General features: G+C 47.4%; 1 protein-coding gene across 5 annotated transcripts in view; it reads right to left on the minus strand.

Annotated features, from left to right (window-relative positions):
* Window positions 1-17,635, minus strand: part of SVEP1 (sushi, von Willebrand factor type A, EGF and pentraxin domain containing 1) — a 1,063,460-nt gene that overhangs the window by 347,161 nt on the left and 698,664 nt on the right. For all 5 annotated transcript variants that reach the window (XM_085641350.1, XM_085641349.1, XM_085641348.1 and 2 more), the window contains exon 24: window positions 7,396-7,597. In XM_085641350.1, the coding sequence (XP_085497476.1) occupies window positions 7,396-7,597 (202 nt within the window). The remainder of the gene's footprint in view (window positions 1-7,395; window positions 7,598-17,635) is intronic.

Consider the following 17,635-nt stretch of genomic DNA (forward strand, 5'->3'; position numbering starts at 1 on the left):
CTAACTTTGTACTATTTGACTTTGGCTATCTGGGGACGTATTAACATTTGGAGTATATTTGTGCTGTGGCGCTGGGTTGATTGCGGATCGTTGTCACCCCCCTTTGGTTGAAACCGTTGGGATCTTTTTTGGTTGCGATGCTCTGCTTTTTACTGTTTGGTTACACTTGGTATTACTGTCTAGAGCTATGTTCTTTTTTTCCAGGTTTGGGACTGCCTCACGTTTGCGTGGTTTGGCTGGGTGGGGGGAGGGGGGTAGGGGTAAGCAATTTTGATCCTTCTGATATGGCTGTGTGTGAACGAACTTTATTGATAAACAGTGACATCCCGGTTTTTTTGCTCCCATCACCTGCTGACTGGCATCAATGGCCCATATAGGTTTGAATGAAGCTCCTCTCAATCTATCGTTAATGACTTGGAATGTCCGGGGCCTAAACAACCGGAGTAAATGCAAACAGATACTGCACTACTTAAATCGGCACAGGGTGGACATTGCTTTTCTTCAAGAGACTCACCTGCACGCTCCGATGACCGCCGGCTTTGCAGCTTCCTGGGGCGCTCACCGATACTTTTCCAATTTCAGTAATTACGCTAGAGGCACCGCGGTGCTGATCCATAGGAGAGTCCCGTTTCAGTGCCAGACGTTTCTGGGAGACAGGGAGGGATGCTACTGCATTGTAAAGGGGGTTTTGATGGGTCATGTGGTCACGCTTTTCTGTGTGTATGCTCCCAACACTGATTCCCCGGACTTTTTCCATGCGCTTGCGGCCCAACTGGTAACCCTGGCGCCGGCTGGCACCCTGCTTGGCGGCGACTTAAACATGTTGCTGGATCTGGGGCTGGATAGCACTTCTGGGGCCACAGATTCCAAGCCTAGAGCAAGGCGCGCGTTCCTGGACCTTTGCCGTCGGTTCTCGCTGACAGATATATGGCGCAGGCGCAATCCGAGCACTACTGAATACACACACTTTTCAGGGCAACACAACACTTGGACCAGAATTGACTACTGGCTCCTCTCCCCGGGCCTGTCCCGTTGGTTCCGCGCGTTGAGGACGTTCCTGAGAACGTACTCGGATCATTCCCCGGTCTTACTTGGCTTAGACGTTCCTCGGCCTGAGGGTTTTGAGCGGCAGTGGCGTTTCCCCGGGAGGGCGCTATTAGATGATGTCTTTGTACATGAGGTTTCCGAGGCAATAGAGGACTACTTCACCATTAATACTGGCTCGGTGGACTCGTGGGCAGTACTCTGGGAAGGGTTCAATGCATATATCAGAGGGGTTTGCATAGCTAAGCATGCGGGGGTCCTGAAGGTATTGCGCGCAACAATAACACAACTGGAGACACAGCTAGATGCGATAGACACTGAGGCACAGCGGGCGCCCTCTGACGAGGTGTTTACCAGGCGCTTACGCTTGTTGTCCGACTTCCGGGAAGCCGCGGACAGGGAGATCCTCTATCTGGGGAAATACCATGTTTGCGCATAGGTACGGAGAGGGGGATCGGCCAGGGCGCACGCTAGCGCAGGCTCTGAGACCACCATACAGCAAGTCCCTGATCGCCGAGGTGCGAGGCACGGATGGTGCGCTCCGCACAACATCCGCTGAGATCCGGGACGAATTCCTGGCCTACTACACGGATCTATATACCACCAAGTTGGGGGACTCCGCGGCCGCTCGTGCGGCCTATCTATCGGAAATCGCTCTTGTGTTCCTGGATAGGGGCATGCAGGAGTTCATGGCGGAACCCATAACGGTGGCGGAAGTGCGAGGGGCGATCAAAGTGCTTCGGGGCTCTTCAGCCCCGGGCCTCGATGGCTTCTCCGCTGACTTTTACAAGGCCTTCTCTGATCTGCTGGCACCCAAGCTAATAGAGGTGTATGCGGAGGCCTTGGAGCGCGGCTCCCTCCCGTCTACTCTTGGTGAGGCAGTCATTGTGCTGCTCCCGAAACCAAATAAGGACCCGTCGTTGTGTGGGTCGTACAGGCCCCTCTCCCTCTTAAACACCGACTATAAGATCTTGGCCAAAATAGTTGCCAACAGGCTTTCCCAACTGATGGAATTCATTATATCGCCCGCACAGTCTGTCTTTGTCCCCCGTCGCTCGACGTCGCTGAATTTGCGTACGCTCTTCACGGTTTTGCACAGAATTAACCCGACCACACCTGCTGCAGCGATCCTCCTAGACACCGAAAAAGCGTTCGACTCCTTAGAATGGCCTTTCTTTCTTTCCGTCATGGAGCGCATGGGCATGCCTGCGAACTTCCTAGCTACCGTTAGACTCCTCTATAGTCGCCCTACGGCCCGTTTGCGTATCAACGGCACGCTATCTCGCCCATTTTCGCTCACGCGCGGTACACGGCAGGGTTGTCCGCTTTCACCGCTCTTGTTCATTTTGGCTATGGACCCCCTGATCCGGCATTTCCAGGAGCGGCACCTTCACAGGGGTCTCCAGTTTCGGACGGGCCCCTTGCTTGCCTCTCTCTATGCCGATGACACAATCCTGTACGTCAGGGAACCGCAGGCCACCCTTGCCCCCTTGATACATGAGATCCTTCGTTTCAGTAGCCACTCGGGTCTGGGCATAAACTGGCATAAGTCCATCATCTTCCCGTTGACTAGCGGCACCTCCCCATGGCCGTGCGAGTTCCCTCTGGAATGGTGCTCGGGCTCGGTACGGTACTTGGGCATACAAATACATTTGAGCACGGACGAAATTATCCGCCTCAACTATGGCCGCGCGATTGCGGGGCTGGAGACTCAGGTGGATGGGTGGCTGCGGCTCTCGCTCTCTATGTCAGCTAGGATAGCCATTCTCAAAATGATAGTGCTCCCCAAATTTTTGTATCTTTTCAATAACATCCCTGTTCCTCTTACCCGGGCCTTCTTTTCCACCCTGCGGTCCCTCCTGATTAAACTGGTCTGGGGCGGGAAGCACCCCCGGATCCGCTGGACGACGCTCACACTCCCACAGGATCGAGGAGGCCTTGGAGTGCCTGATTTATATTTATACTACCTGGTCGCTCAGTGTGCACATGCCTATGCCTGGTATCACCCTGACGCTCGGATCCCATTCCTTCGCCCGGAGGCGGACTTTGTCCTCCCGGGTCGCTTGTCGGCGGTGTTGCCCAAAGGTGTCCCCAGAGACCCAATGGACATTCAAACGGTATCTACTACCAGCTGGGCTTGGAACAGACTCTCGCGCTACTTAGCTCATCCTCTGCTGTATTCCTCTTCCCTCCCGATACCCAACCCTGGGTTATTACCAGGAACGGATGAGGCACTGGTGCAACGAACGTTAACGAAATTTAACCTCACCAGGATTGGGGACTTATACCCGGGTGGGCACATTTTCTCGGCATCGGAAGACGCGCGATTCAGTGATGCTACGTTCATGGACCGGTTCGTTCTTCGCCGGCTATATTGTGCCGCGCGAGCGGAAATTAAGGGATTTCCCCTGGAGCCGGCTTCCTTGGAACCCCTCACCACCCTGATTGACAACGATACGGGGGCACATATTGTTTCCAAGCTGTACAAGGCGTGTGCAGCTCAGGTCCCATGTGCGGACGATCGGGCGCGGGAGGAGTGGGGGACGGACCTGGGTAGGCCTATCACGGACGAACAATGGACGGCATGTTGCAAAGTCACCGACACGGTATCACTGAACAGTCGTCACAAACTCCTACACTATAAATTCCTGCGCCGTTGGTATATGACCCCTGATAGACTCCATTCCATTGATCCCGCGCGACCGCACACATGCTGGAAATGCGCTGCACCTCATGCCGATTTTGCACACATGTCCTGGACGTGTCCGAGACTGCAGACATTCTGGACACAGGTTTACAAGATCCTAGAAGCGATGCTAGGGCTTACACTGGTTCCCACTCCTGAGGTCGCATTGTTGGGTTATACCGTTAATTTCCCTAAGAATGTCCGTAAACTGGCCTCTCTGGGGCTTCTACTTGCCAAGAGGGAGATTGCAAGGCACTGGGGGGGGTAAAACAGCTCCCACGTCCAAGACATGGCTTACGGCCATGGCTTTCTGTAGCACGAATAGCGAGATCTACTCTAGTCTCCTCCCCACGGTGGCGCGTCCTAGGGACATCTGGGGCCCTTATAAAACGTATATTGCAGGCTTACCTGGCTCAACCCCGCCATCCTCGAATCCCGGAATAGCTCCCACTGGAGTAGGGTAGGTCGTGCTGCACCAATGTTACGCAGATGGAGTGGTCATGTTATGGCGCGGACACAGGGATGTTTGGCTCCTGGGGTCAGGTGATGTTTACTACATGGCGTTTTCCCAGGACCGAGCTATGAGCAGGGGAGGGGGGTGGCTTTGGAACCCTAGAGATAGATCCTTGGTCAGAGATCCCCCTGTTTCAGGTCAGACAGATGTTGATGATGGATTGGTAGATGGGGTCTTGTTGTCTGTTGCATTGATGATGTGGTATTGTTTCTCTAAGAACCGGAAATGTCACAATGTTGCTCCTTACTTGCTTTCTGTTGTACGCACAGCCGCAACCTTTGTCTTATTTTATTTTTACAATCTCAATAAAACTTTTCAAAAAAAAAAAAAAAAAAAACATCTTAAATTGGCATCTCTTTGGGATTGGGAGTCAGTGTAGCTTCTTATGGTGGGGTATGATGATGATCCATCTGGGGATTTCAAGGATGAGTCTTGCCACTGAGTTTTGCATTGTCTGTAGTCTCTTCTGGAGGGGATCGGTGATTGCTACATAGAGTGTGTTCATGTAGTCCAGCCTGCTGGTGATGAGGGCCTACATGATTGTCCTTCTGGTGTCGCCCAGGAGCCACCTGAAGATTTTGCTGAGCATACGTAGGGTGTAGAAGCAGGTAAATTAGACTGCATTAACCTGTTTCTTCATGGATAGCTTGTTGTACATGATGATGCAGACATTGTGGGTGTGGTCTGTGGTCTGTCAGGGCAGGGGGTGGGCAGAGTTCAGCAGGCCACCATGCATTGTTCCAGCCGAGGTGTTGTTACCAAAGATGAGCACTTCCATCTTGTCCATGTTGAGCTTTAGACAGTTGTCCTTTATCCAGTCGGCGACATTCAACATGCATCTGTGGAAGCTGGCCCTGGTGGTGGAGGAGTCTTCTGACATTGAGAGGATGAGCTGGATGTCTTCAGCGTAGGAGATGATGTTGAGTCACTGTGATCTGACAGTGTTGGCCAGGGGGGTCAAGATTGTGTTGAAGATTGTGGGGCTGAGTGACGATCCTTGAGGATGCCAAAGATGATCCTCTTGGGTTCCAAGGTGAACGGCGGGAGGCGGGTTTTCTGGGATCTTCCGGTAAGGTATGAATCGATCCATTTGAGGGTGTTTCCTTGGTTTGCGATGTGATGGAGACTGTTGATCCAGATGTGATGGGAGGCGGTGTCAAAGGCTGCTGACCGGTCCAGGAGGATGAAGGCTGCCATTTCTCCATGGTCCAGGAGGGCCCTGATGTCATCAGCGGCTGTGATCTGGGCTGTCTTGGTCCTGTGGTTAGCTCTGAATCCTGAATGAGAGAAGTCCAGGAGGTTGTTGTGTTCCAGGTGTTCAGAGAGTTGCTGGTTGATTGTCTTTTGAGAACCTTTACTGGAAAGGGTAGCAGGGATATGGGCCAGTAGTTCTTTAGTTCTGCTGAGTCAGCAGATGGTGTCTTCAGGAAGGTCTCACTTCACCTTGTTTCAAGTCCTCAGAGAAGGAGGCTGAGGTGATGGAGGTGTTCAGGACTTTCTTGAGCTTGTCGCCAATTGCCTTGCTTCTGAGGTTGAAGATGTGGTGTGGGCAGGGGTCCGTGGGTGCTCCCAAGTGCACGGAGTTCATGATGGAGATTGTGGCTTGAGTTGTGAGAGGTTCCCAAAGAGTGAGCAGGTGCTTGAGGTTTGTGTTGCTGGGTGTGAGCAGGCTGATGCTGTGGGTGGCAGATGGTTGGGGTTTGAAGTTTTCATAGATGACTGAGATCTTCTTCTGGATGAAGTCTGTCAGGGTGTCACACAGTTCTTGGGTTAAGGGTGATGTAGTTCTCGATGGCTGTGGGGTTGGAAAACTTTCTCACAATGGCATAGAGTTCCATGCTGTGGGTTGTGCTGACTTCTATGTGGTCTGCTAGGGAGTTCTTCTTTGTTTCTTTCAAGAAGCGGTGGTACTGATTTAGCGCTGTCTTGAAGGTGGTATGGTCTCCTGTGTCTTTGCTGGTGTGCCACTTCCTTTCTAGTTGCCGGCAATTGCATTTGGTGGATTTCAGCTCTGCGGTGAACCAGCTGGCTTATTTGGCAAGTCTTTTGGATTTGGCTGGCTTGGTGGGGCAATTGTGTAGACGCATTCTATGATCCACTGGAAGAAGTTCTTTGCAGCCTGTTCTGGGTTGGATGTTGTTTCAGGGAGGTGGTAGTTGAGAGTGTAGTTCCATTACTCCTTTGATATCATTTTCTAGTTTCTGCGTGCTGAGCTGGGGGGCAAGGTACCAGTATCGGTAGGTCCTGATATGGTGAAGTGAACGCTGTAGTGGTCGGCCCATGTGAGCTTTGGGAAGTGATTTACTTGACACTGTTGCTGGAGTGTAAATATAGGGTAGAGCGTGTGTCCTGAGATGTGGGTAGTGTCGGTCACAATCTGTTTGAGGCCAATGTTGCTCATACTGTCGACGAGCTCCATTGTGTTGATATTGTTGGGGTCATCAAGGTGGAAGTTAAGATCAGCAAGGAAGATGTAGTTCTTTTTACTTTAGTTAGGTAAAGTTAATACTTAACTTTTTAACCCTTCAAGCCCACCCTGAGCACCGCTTTAAAAACACATTTCCTGTAAATGGCTGACTGGATTTATACAAAATTACGTAAAGCATACTTTCTAAATAAAGTGCTAACTTTTTGCCAAATTGGTGTAAATGCATTCAGGTTTTGTTTTCTGTAGCTGCAGCAAAAGTTTCCTATGTGAATTAACATAAGAAAACATTGTTTTGGCCCACCCCCACAATTTCCTTAACCCTTGCTTGATGGATCTGTGCCAAACTTTCAAAGAAGGAGTTGAGGTAGATGAACTTTCTTTTTGGAAAGTTTTGTGAAGATTTATCAAACTGTGTCAAAGTTAATAGCAAAATAAAAAAGCTAGACTTTTGGAAACACAGAACTAACTATAACTACACAGTGATGACCACCGCTGTTTAACATAAAAAGGTAGTGGGAGAATAAGCATTAGCTTGGTAGAATCTGACATCTTTATAAATATTTCAACAATGCCATAATAGTCGATATTTGTAAACGTAACTCTGATCTTACATTTAGCATAAAGAAAAACTTAAATATGTAAACAAATTAATTGCCAATGGATTTGCATTCCAAACAAAAAACATGATGACAAATTAGTTATTTTTGCACAGTATTCTTTGACCTGAAGCTGTTGATGCCGTCATTACACTGCGCTCCATTCTTACAGGGCCTGCTGAGGCAGTCATCAATGTTTTTCTCACACTTGGATCCCATGAACCCAGATGGACATTGGCACTGGAAGCTTGCTTTCTTATCCACGCAAGTTCCACTGTTCAGACAGGGGTTTGAAAGGCATTCATTAACTTCTTCTTCGCAGTGAGGACCTATAGCAATCATATGCAAAAGAAAACAAGAAGTAATCAAAGATCTGACATGTTATGGGCAATATAACTTCCCAGTCTCTGTGTAACTGCTGATACAAAGCCTCTGTTAGCTATATTCATCATAATTCCCTTTATCCGCATCATCACAAACAAGCATGTTTTAACTATGGTGTACACCAGCGTTGCTGCTGTTCAACACAGATAAAGCTTAGTGGCATAGAGAACAGTGGAGTGGAGTGAAGTGGAGTGCCATACAGAGGAGTTGAGTGTCGTGGAGTGGAGTGTTGTAGAGTGGAGTTGCATGGAGTGGAGTAGAGTGTCATAGAATGGAGTGATGTAGAATTGAGTAGAGTAATATAGCAGACTAGAGTGTCATAGGGTGGAGTGGCATAGAGTGGAGTGGAGAAGAGTGGAGTACAGGTTCTTAGAGTGGGGTGGAGTTAAGAAGAGTGTGATAGGGTCGGGTGGCGTTGAGTGGAGTAGAGTATCATAGAATGGAGTGGAATAGAGTGTCGTAGGGTGGAGTTGCATAGAGTAGCGTAGAGTGGAGTGGAGTAGAGTGGGATAGAGCGGAGCATCGTCAAGTAGAATTATTTTATGTTAAAGATTTTATAAAGCACTCAGTTACCCCCGGGGGTGCGTCTTGGCGCTAGCTGAGCGGAAAGACAAGGTGAGGAATGGAGTACTAACCCTTAGGAAAGAGCCAGGCTTTTAAGGTCTTTCTGAATGACAAGAGATTGGAGTAGGGTTTGATATAGAGAGGAAGTTCATTCCAGGCCTTAGATGCCCCTAGAACAAAGCACCTGCCTCCCCACCTCAAAGATGTGAATCTGGGGACAACAGGAAATTTGGCAGAGGAGAGTCAAAGAGAACAGCCTAGTGCATACCAGTACAAGCTCGTCCTCAGAAAATCTGGACCTGTCCCATGTAGGGCTTTGAAAACTATTTAAGGGGCCTTGAATGTGACTCTTTGTCTCATAGGTAGCCAATGAAGTTGAGAAATAAGTTTAGAAGCAGAGTGATATTTGGGGACATTATGTAAAAGCTGGGCAGTGTCGTTTTGCAAGGTCTGGAGTTTATTTAGGACCTGTTCATGAGCATCAAGACAAAGCCCTTTACAATAATCAATCTTGGATAGCACCAATGAGTACACCACAGTTTTTCAAAGGTGCTCTGGTAGAAAGAGAAGAATATTCCTGATCATTTTCAGGACAAGAAAAGCGGCGGAAGACACTGCCTAAGATTGTTCACAGTAAGACAGTTTATTGATTACCAGAAGTCCTAAGTTCTTGACCTAGTTTGCTGGTGTTGGAAGAGGGCCGAGCTAGGTTGGCCACCAATTAGAAGTCCAGAAGGACGTCTGGGAGCCGAACATCAGTACCTCTGTTTTAGAGGAGTTCAACTTAAGACAGTTGCTCATCATCCATTGCCCAAATGACTTCATGCAGTCACAGAAGCGCTGTGCCACACCCGTATCCTCAGCAGCTAAGGACACCACTATTTGAATATCATTCACGTATGTCGTGAGTGCAAAACTGAAGGAGCAAATGAGTTCAGCCAAAGGAGTGACAAAGACATTGAATTGGAGGGGGATGAGAAAAGATCCCTGGGGCACCCCACATGGGAGTGGAAAGAAAGGGGGGAAAACCAACCCATTTTACCTGATTGGATTTCTCTTGCTAGGAATGAGTTCAGAAGTTCCCAGACCCGACTGGTCACACCTATCCGCCTCAGCCTCTCCATCAGCAGCTGTGATTTACTGAGTCAAAGGCTGCTGATAGGTCAAGCAGGATCAGCACGGCCTCCCTCATCAAGGGAGACCCTGATCTCTTCAGTAGCTTCAATGAGCCGGTCTGAGTACTGTGACCGCACGAGCACCAAATTGAGTCCAGTCTAGCAAGTTGTCAATAATGATATATATATCCAGTTGAGGGTTTAGAACCTTTTCCAGAATTTTGGCAGGTAGTGGGATACACAAGATAAGCCGATAATTATTCAGCTTGTCCAGATCTAAAGTGGCCTTTTTAATAAGGGGCAAAACAACTGCTGTCTTCCATACTGATGGAAAGGTCCCTGAGGAACACACTAGTCGGAAGATGTCTGACAGAGTTTTGGAGATAGTGTCGGCTGCTAGACCAGCCACTGATGGAGGATGCAGATCATTTGGTGACCCAGATCTGGCAGCCCTAATAAGTTTGGCGACTCAGCAGGTGAAGGGGGAATAAAGCAACTAAAAACCGGTTCTTGGCTGAGCGAGAAAGTATTCAGCGATGGGGCTGAATGAAGAGAGGAGAAAGTGTTAAAGACCACCTCTACTTTAAAGCAGTGGCCACAGAATTGCAGAAGGCCTGATTGCAAACTTTTGGCTGGGGGCAGTGGCAGAGGTACGTGTTGTAATGAAGAAGAAAACTAGGCAGGTAAGTTCAAGCGTCTTTATTCTGTCATCCACTCTCCACAACTGACAGATTGTCAACATTCCAATGTGAACTCTGGCAGAACGTTCCAAGAGGGAGGTGGGGCGGGGGAGAGGGGGAAGCTACCACTAGGGGAGGAAAAGATAAGAACACCACAGAGGAAAGAATCAGGAGAAGAAAGGAGAGATTACAACACATCTCCCTACGGAGGGAAAGGGAAAAACTGAGAGAAAAAGGAGAGGAGAGCATGGGGAAACAAATGAGTATAAAGCTTAACATATCAAAAAGTGAGAACCCCCTAACACCGGGAGGCGGGGTGCCCGCAATAGTAGTCAGGAGAGCAACCCCAGATACAAATAAAGAAACAGAACCTTGAAGAACAACTCAGGAGGTTATATAGTTGGCAATCGGATCTCTTCCCCTGATGGCGGCAAAAGGGGTAATCCCCGTTCTCAAATCAGAAGAGGTGTGATATGCCCAAATACTTTCTCTTAACACCTTATCTACATCCATATTGCTGGTACAAGCTTGATGATTGAGATTTTTGATCCAACCCATTGTCATCCGAATGGGTTCATTGTCTCCTTGGGCATATCCAGAAGATTCCTCATGCTTGATGCCCAACTCGCCCAGGAATGTCTTCATTTCATGGGATGAGAATTTGATATCATTGTTGGTGACTATACAAGCTGGCACACCTTCACACGCGAATGAATCTCTTAAAAGGGGCGGGGGAGAGGGGGAAGCTACCACTAGGGGAGGAAAAGATAAGAACACCACAGAGGAAAGAATCAGGAGAAGAAAGGAGAGATTACAACAGTACGTTTTTTTACCATGGAGAAAAGTTCCTTGGCGGAATTAGCAGTGAGCTCAATCTTACTGGTAAGTAACTTGATTTTGCTTTGTGGATGGAGGCCTTGCATCTGGATAAAAAGGTCCTGTAGATGTCTCTTTCCCTGCTATCATAGTTTTTGCGCCAGAGTCTCTCATGCCTTTTACAGGACTGGCTCAAGGTCCTAACCTCCTCGGAGAACCATGAAGCAGTGTACCCAGCCATTTTAGTTTTTACATTTTTTTCAGGTGCTTTCAGGTGCTAAGGTTGTAGACACTGTCTCTACCCAGTTTGTGTATAGAGCGACTGCACTGTTGACATCGTTTGGCAGCACTGGATAGGTTATGGATAATATTTGTGAAAATTCTGAATGTGGTGTAGAGTGTCATAGAGTGGAGTGAAGTAGAGTGTTGTAAAGTGGAGCGGTGCAGAGTGGCATAGAGTGGAGTCGAGGGGAGTGTCGTAGAGTGTCATGGAGTGTCAAAAAGTGCTGTAAAATGGAGTAGAGTGGTGTAGAGGGGATTAGAGTAGAAGTAAGAGCTGTGAAATGTCATAGAGTGTTGTAGAGGGCTGTAGAGTGGAGTAGAACGCAATACAGTGGAGTAGGGTGGTATATAGTGGAGTAGGCTAAAGTTCAGTAGATAGTAGTGGAGTGGAGTGGTGTAGAGTAGAGTGGTGTACAGTGTGTTAGAGTGGAGTAGAGTGTTGTAGAGTGGCGTGGTGTAGAATAGAGTGGCAAAAAGTGGCTTAGAGTAGAATAGAGTGTTGTAGAGTTATCATAGAGTGTTGTAGAGTGGTATAGAGTGATGTAGAGTGGCATAGAGTGGAGTAGTGTGTCAGGGAGGTGCGTAGAGTGAATTGGCATGGAGTGGAGCGGAACAGAATGCCATAGAGTGGAGTGGCTTAGAGTGCCATAGATTGGAGTAGTGTCGCAGAGTGGATTAGGGTGGTACTAGTGTGGCGTGGAGTGGCGTAGAGTGTAGAGTGGAGTGGCACAGAGTGGAGTGGCGTAGAGTGGAATGGCATAGAGTAGAGTGCCACAGAGTAGAGTCGCACTGAGTGGAGTGGCATAGAGTGGAGTAAAGTGGCATGGAGTGTAGTAGAATGACAGAGTGGAGGGGCGTGGAGTGGTTTAGAGTGTCATAGTTTGGAGTGTCATAGAGTGGAGGGGTATAGTTTAGTTTAGTTTAGTTTGACAATTTATAGAGCGCGCAAATACCCTGGGGTGTCTCGGCGCTGCGGACTTGAAAGAGGTTTAGGCTGGAGGTGGAAGGTCTATTGATTGAAAAGCCAGGTCTTGATCTGCTTCCTAAACGCTGATAGTGATGGGCATATTTTGATATGTTGGGGTAGGGTATTCCATAGTATGGCGGTAGCAACCGTGAATATTTTTTATCTCCCCAAGCAACTTTCTTTGTTCGGGGATGTGCAGGAGGTTAGTCGTGGAGGAGCGGAGGGTTCTACAGGGAATATAGCCACACAGGGCTTTCCTGAGATATTCTGGTCCGCTGTTATGAATGGCCTTAAAAACGAGGCAGAGGGCCTTGAACTTGATCCGGCTTGTTATGGGTAACCAATGGAGGCTTCGTACTATTGCTGAGATAGGGTGGTACTTGGGGGTGACTGTTATCAGTCGTGCGGCTGAGTTCTGCATCATCTGCAGTCTGTTAATGACTTTTTTCTGGGCGTTGATTAGAAGTCCGTTACAATAGTCGATTTTGGAAGTGACTAGGGTATTGATGAGGGTTTTACCTGCGTTAAGTGGAAGGAAGTGTAGAAGTTTTTTGATCATCTTTAGGGTGTAAAAGGAGGATGAGACAATAGAGTTGACGTGTGAGCTGAAGTTCATTTTATTGTCGAAAAGTACACCCAGATTTCTAACTTTAGACACTGGGGAGGGGGGTGGACCTAGTTCAGTGGGCCACCAGGCGGGGTACCAGACTGGATAGAGATTACCGAGTATCAGAACCTCAGTTTTGTCGGAGTTCAACTTCAGGCAGTTTTGAGCCATCCAAGAGCTGATGGCGATCATGCCTGTTTGGAATTTTGCTAACGATTTCTCCTCCATTTTTATGGATTGCCAGCACCAGTTGAGTATCATCGGCATAGTAGTGCTTTGTGGAGTTGAGTCCCATAAAGTAAAGTTGAGGGGAAAGTCGAAGAGTGGAATAGAGTGTTACAGAGTGTAGCGATATAGAGTGTAGTGCCATAGAGTGGAGTAGAGCGGAGTGTTGTGGAGTTTCATGGAGTGGAGTACAGTGTCGCAGAGTGAATACAAGTGTAGTAGCATAGAGTTTAGTGGTGTGGCATAGAATGGAGTGGCGTATAGTAGTAGAGAAAAGTGGCAATCAGTGGTGTAGAGTGGAATGGCAGAGAATGGAGTAGAGTGGTATACAGTGGAGTGGCATAGAGTGGAGGAGAATGCTGTAGAGTGAAGTGCTGCTCAGTGAAGTGGAGTAGAGTGGCATCGAGTTGAGTAGAGTGTCATTGTGTGGAGTAGCAAAGAGTGGCATAGAGAAGAGTGGCATAGAGTGGAGTGGCATGCAGTGGAGTACAGTGCCAGAGTGGAGTGACATAAAGTGAGTGGTATAGAGTGGAGTCAAGTAAAGTGGTATGGAGTGGTGAAGAGTGGAATAGAGTGCCGTAGAGTGGAGTGGTATAGAGTGGAGTAGAGTAGCATGCCATAGGGTGGAGATGAGTGTCGTAGTGTGCAGTAGAGTGTCATGAAGTAGAGTAGAGTAGAGTGTTATAGCGGAGTAGAGTGCAGTGCCATGGACAATTTAAAACCTACACAAAAGTGCAAGTTTACCTTTGTGAATCAGGTCCAGAGTCGCAGAGTGGAGTAGCGTGGAGTGGAGTGGTGTAGTGTAAAGTGGAGCAGAGTGGCATTGTGTGGACTGACATGGACTGCAGGGGCATAGAATGAGAGTTTTGTAGAGTGCAGTGCTGTAGAGTGAAGTGGTGTACAGTAGCGTGGAGTGGAGTAAAGTGTTGTGAAGTAGAGTGTATTAGTATGAGAATTGTAGGGTGCGGTAGAGTGTAGTGGCATAGAGTGGAGTAGAGTCTCATAGAGTGGAGTGACATAGAGCAAATGGTGCACAGTGGAGTGGCGTAGAGTGGAGTAGAGTGGCACAGAGTGGAGTGGAGTGGAGAAGAGTGTCATAGATTGGAGTGGCATAGAGTGAAGTGACGCAGAGGGGAGTGACGTAGAAAGGAGTGGAGTGGCTTAAGTGGCATAAAGTGGAATACAGTGGAATGGAGTGGTATGGCATAGAGTGGAGTGGATTAGAGTGGAGTGCCATAAAGTGGAGTGGCATTGAGTGGAATTGCATAGAGTAAAGCCGAGTGTCATAGAGTGGAGTGACAGATCGAGTTGTGTACAGTGGAGAGGGGCAGAGTTGAGTAAAGTGGCATGGAGTTGTGAAAAGTGGAGTAGAGTATCGTAGAGTGGAGAGCATAGAGTGGAGTGGCATAGAATGGAGTAAAGTAGGAGCTGTGTGGACTGGAATGGAGTAGACTGGAGTACCAAAGAGTGGAGTAGAATGTTGTTAAGTAGAGTGGATTGGAGTGGAGCTGAATTTTGTAGAGTGGAGTGGAGTGTGGTAGCGCAGACTGGAGTGTCGTAAAGTGGAGTGGTATAGAGTGGAGTAGAGTTGAGTGTCATAAAGTGGAGTGGCATAGGGTGAAGCAGAGTGTTAGAGTGGAGTGACAGATTGAGTTGTGTACATTGGAGTAGCCTAAAGTGGAGTAAAGTAGCATGGAGTGGTGAAAGGTGAGTAGAATGTCATAGAGTGGAGAGTGTGCAGTGGAGTGGTGTAGAATTGAGTAAAGTGGAGTGGTGTAGAGTGGAATGGCATAGAGTGGAGTAGAGTGGAGTACTCTAGAGAGGAGTACCCTAGAGTGGAGTAGGATGCCGTAAAGTAGGGTGGATTGAAGTGGAGTGTTGTAAAGTGGAGTGGAGTGGCGTATACTGGAGTAGAGTTGAGTGTCGAAGAGTGGAGTGGCATAGAGTGAAGTAGAGTGTTGTAGAGTGTTTTCGAGTGGAGAAGAATAGAGTAGAGAAGAGTAGAGTAGAGTGGAGTAGAATAGAGTAGAGCAGAGTAGAGTACAATGGAGCACTGTAGAGTGGACTGTCATAGAGTGGAGTGGCATAGAGTAGTAAGGCATACAGTGAAGTAAAGTGGTGTGGAGTTGTGTAGAGTGGAGTAGTGTAAATTGGAGTGTCATGGAGTAGAGTAGCATACAGTGGAGTAACATAGAGCAACATAGAGTGGAGTAACATGGCAGAGCGTGGAGTGGCATACAGTGGATGGAGTGCCATAGAGTGGAGGAGCATAAACTGTCAGAGTGGAGTGGCGTAGAGTGGCGTGGAGTGGTATGGAGTGTTGTAGAGTGGAGTAGCATGGAATGACTTAGAGTGGAGTGGTGTAAAATGGAGTAGAGTGTCATAGAGTGGAGTAGAGTGTCATACAGTGGAGTGTCCTAGAGTAGCACAGAAAGGAGTGACATAGAGTGGCATTTTTCTATGTGTGTGTATCAAATCTAAATAAGTGAAACCCAAATAATCCCAAAACAGCCTGGAGCAATAGCCATCAGTAAAATAAAATCAGCCAAGCTGACGAAGACTCCTACCAGTTGTAATTAATGAGCAGACTTTAAGCCCTTTTTAATTTTTTTAAAGATAGAATAGATCTCGAAGAGACAGCTCATGCGTGCTGCCTGAGGCATGGGTAAAAATCTGAAAGGGTATTCTGAATATGACATGAATAGATTATCTTTTTGGATCCAAAATGCATGCATTTTCTGCATCATTTTTATAATTTTTAAAGGAGCCATCAGGTGAATGATATCACAATCGATCCAGGGGCGGCTCCTCTGTAATGGTGAAGGAGCATCGCCCTACTGCCCAGAGCCAGCAGATGATAAACAAAATGATAATAGCACAATGTTATTATCATTTTATTTATTGCTGTCAAGAGTCGAGCAATAAGTATAGGGTGGGCCCGGGCGAGGCATAGTAGGGAGGAGGAGGAATAGTGTGCACATATATTTCTCCAACCCATCTGTGTTACACAGCCGGGTTGGAGAAACAGCACAGACTCCCAGGCACTGTCTACGCAGCAAACAAAGCAGCTCAGACCAATCCTGGTGCTGCTCTCACATGAGAGCAGTGTCTCGATTGGGTAGGGAGCCTGTGCTTTGACGCACATCCACTTCCAAGGAGCAACAAGGCAGCAGGCAGCATCAGCGGGAGAAGTTTTTAAATATTTTATTTTATTGGCCAACCCCCACTTCATCCCCCTGCCCTACCACTTTACATAGGCCTCCCCTGAATCGGTCTCAAAACCCCTGCTGACACAATCAAATGAAGGAACGTTCTATAATGTGTATTGTTGTTGACTGTTAGCGAAATGGGGCTGGGTAAAGGGGACTATATTTTTTTTCTTTACACTGGACAAACCCTTTAAATCATCATCTTGTGAACTTTTGTAAAAATGTGAGCATTTATATGTCTAGAGCTATCACCCCAATGAACATATACGCTAGATAAAAAGAATAGATTTAACACAATTCTAAAGTTTTCTATAACACTGAAATAGGAAATATTTCTTACAATTACAGAGAGCATTACAAATTTTGTCGGAAATCTTCTTTTTGACCTAAATCTAACAGCATGTACAGCCCACCCATATATAGCCTAAATTGTCTCTTAATACAATCCAAAAATGTTTATAATCTTTGTCTTCTTATTAGTGAGCCAAAAGTGTTCTGAATGGGCCCTTTACTTTTTAATTGGCAACACCCATTGTGCATTGCTCTTTCTTCATGACTCAAGATGGTCTTAAGGCCCACAGATACAAAGGAGAAGCCACACAGAATGAGGCTGCCCAAGCTGGTGGCTGAGCACTAGCAGCATGGTCTCTCCATTGAATCTGTCATATTCAGGACGATCAGGAGGAAAGGGCTACAGGAGTCCTCATTCCCATTTGTGAGGACCCACACTCTTTCCAGAACATATTTATAGATTTTTTTCAGTGCTTAATTGGAGCTAGTGGTTTCCGGTGCTAACACTGGCACTTCATTGTCAACACTGGGACTTATGACAGCTAGCCACATGGTAGCGCTGTTTGTCTAATTTGTGATGGATACAACAACAGTTGTTTAATAATTCCATATCCAGTACAAATTTCTAATACCTGCCACCTAAAGCTATAAGAATAGTTTGGGTGGCTGGTATTAGTCATTTTTAATGTGTTAAAAGACTGAATTGTCATTAGTAGCAATGACAGAGGCAATGGGTGTTGCCAGCTGCAGTGGTGTCTTGACAAGGGCCCTTGCACTTATGTTTTTTCACAAATTAAGTTCTGGATTTTTTAAAACAAAGCTGCCGCCTTTATTAATGACAAGGCAGCTACCTTGGCTAATTTTACTAGATGGTGCCTAAAAGTGATCTGTTGTGCTTTCTCTTCCATAATCTTTTTGGCATATTCACAGGTCTATACATTTTGGTAAATCTGAGAATGATTCAAAAACCATGGGAGTTGTGTAGGAGCAGCTCTACAATGCCCATTGGATGCCTTCCTAGGGCATGGTAACGCAACACAGCGATTGGTGCTGCGTTGCATTACTTCAGATAAATGAAGCCACTCAAGGCCAAGCAGGGGGCCTTGCGTGGCTTCATAAATCGCATTGTGGGTTTGCGTCAAGCTTGCACCACGTTGCGTGGTGCACGAGCAATGCAAGCCCCTTTGTAAAATGCCTATGAGTATCAATACACAACCTCTATCCAGC

Source organism: Triturus cristatus, chromosome 2_2, assembly GCF_964204655.1.
Source record: "Triturus cristatus chromosome 2_2, aTriCri1.1, whole genome shotgun sequence".
Taxonomy (NCBI): Eukaryota; Metazoa; Chordata; class Amphibia; order Caudata; family Salamandridae; genus Triturus; species Triturus cristatus.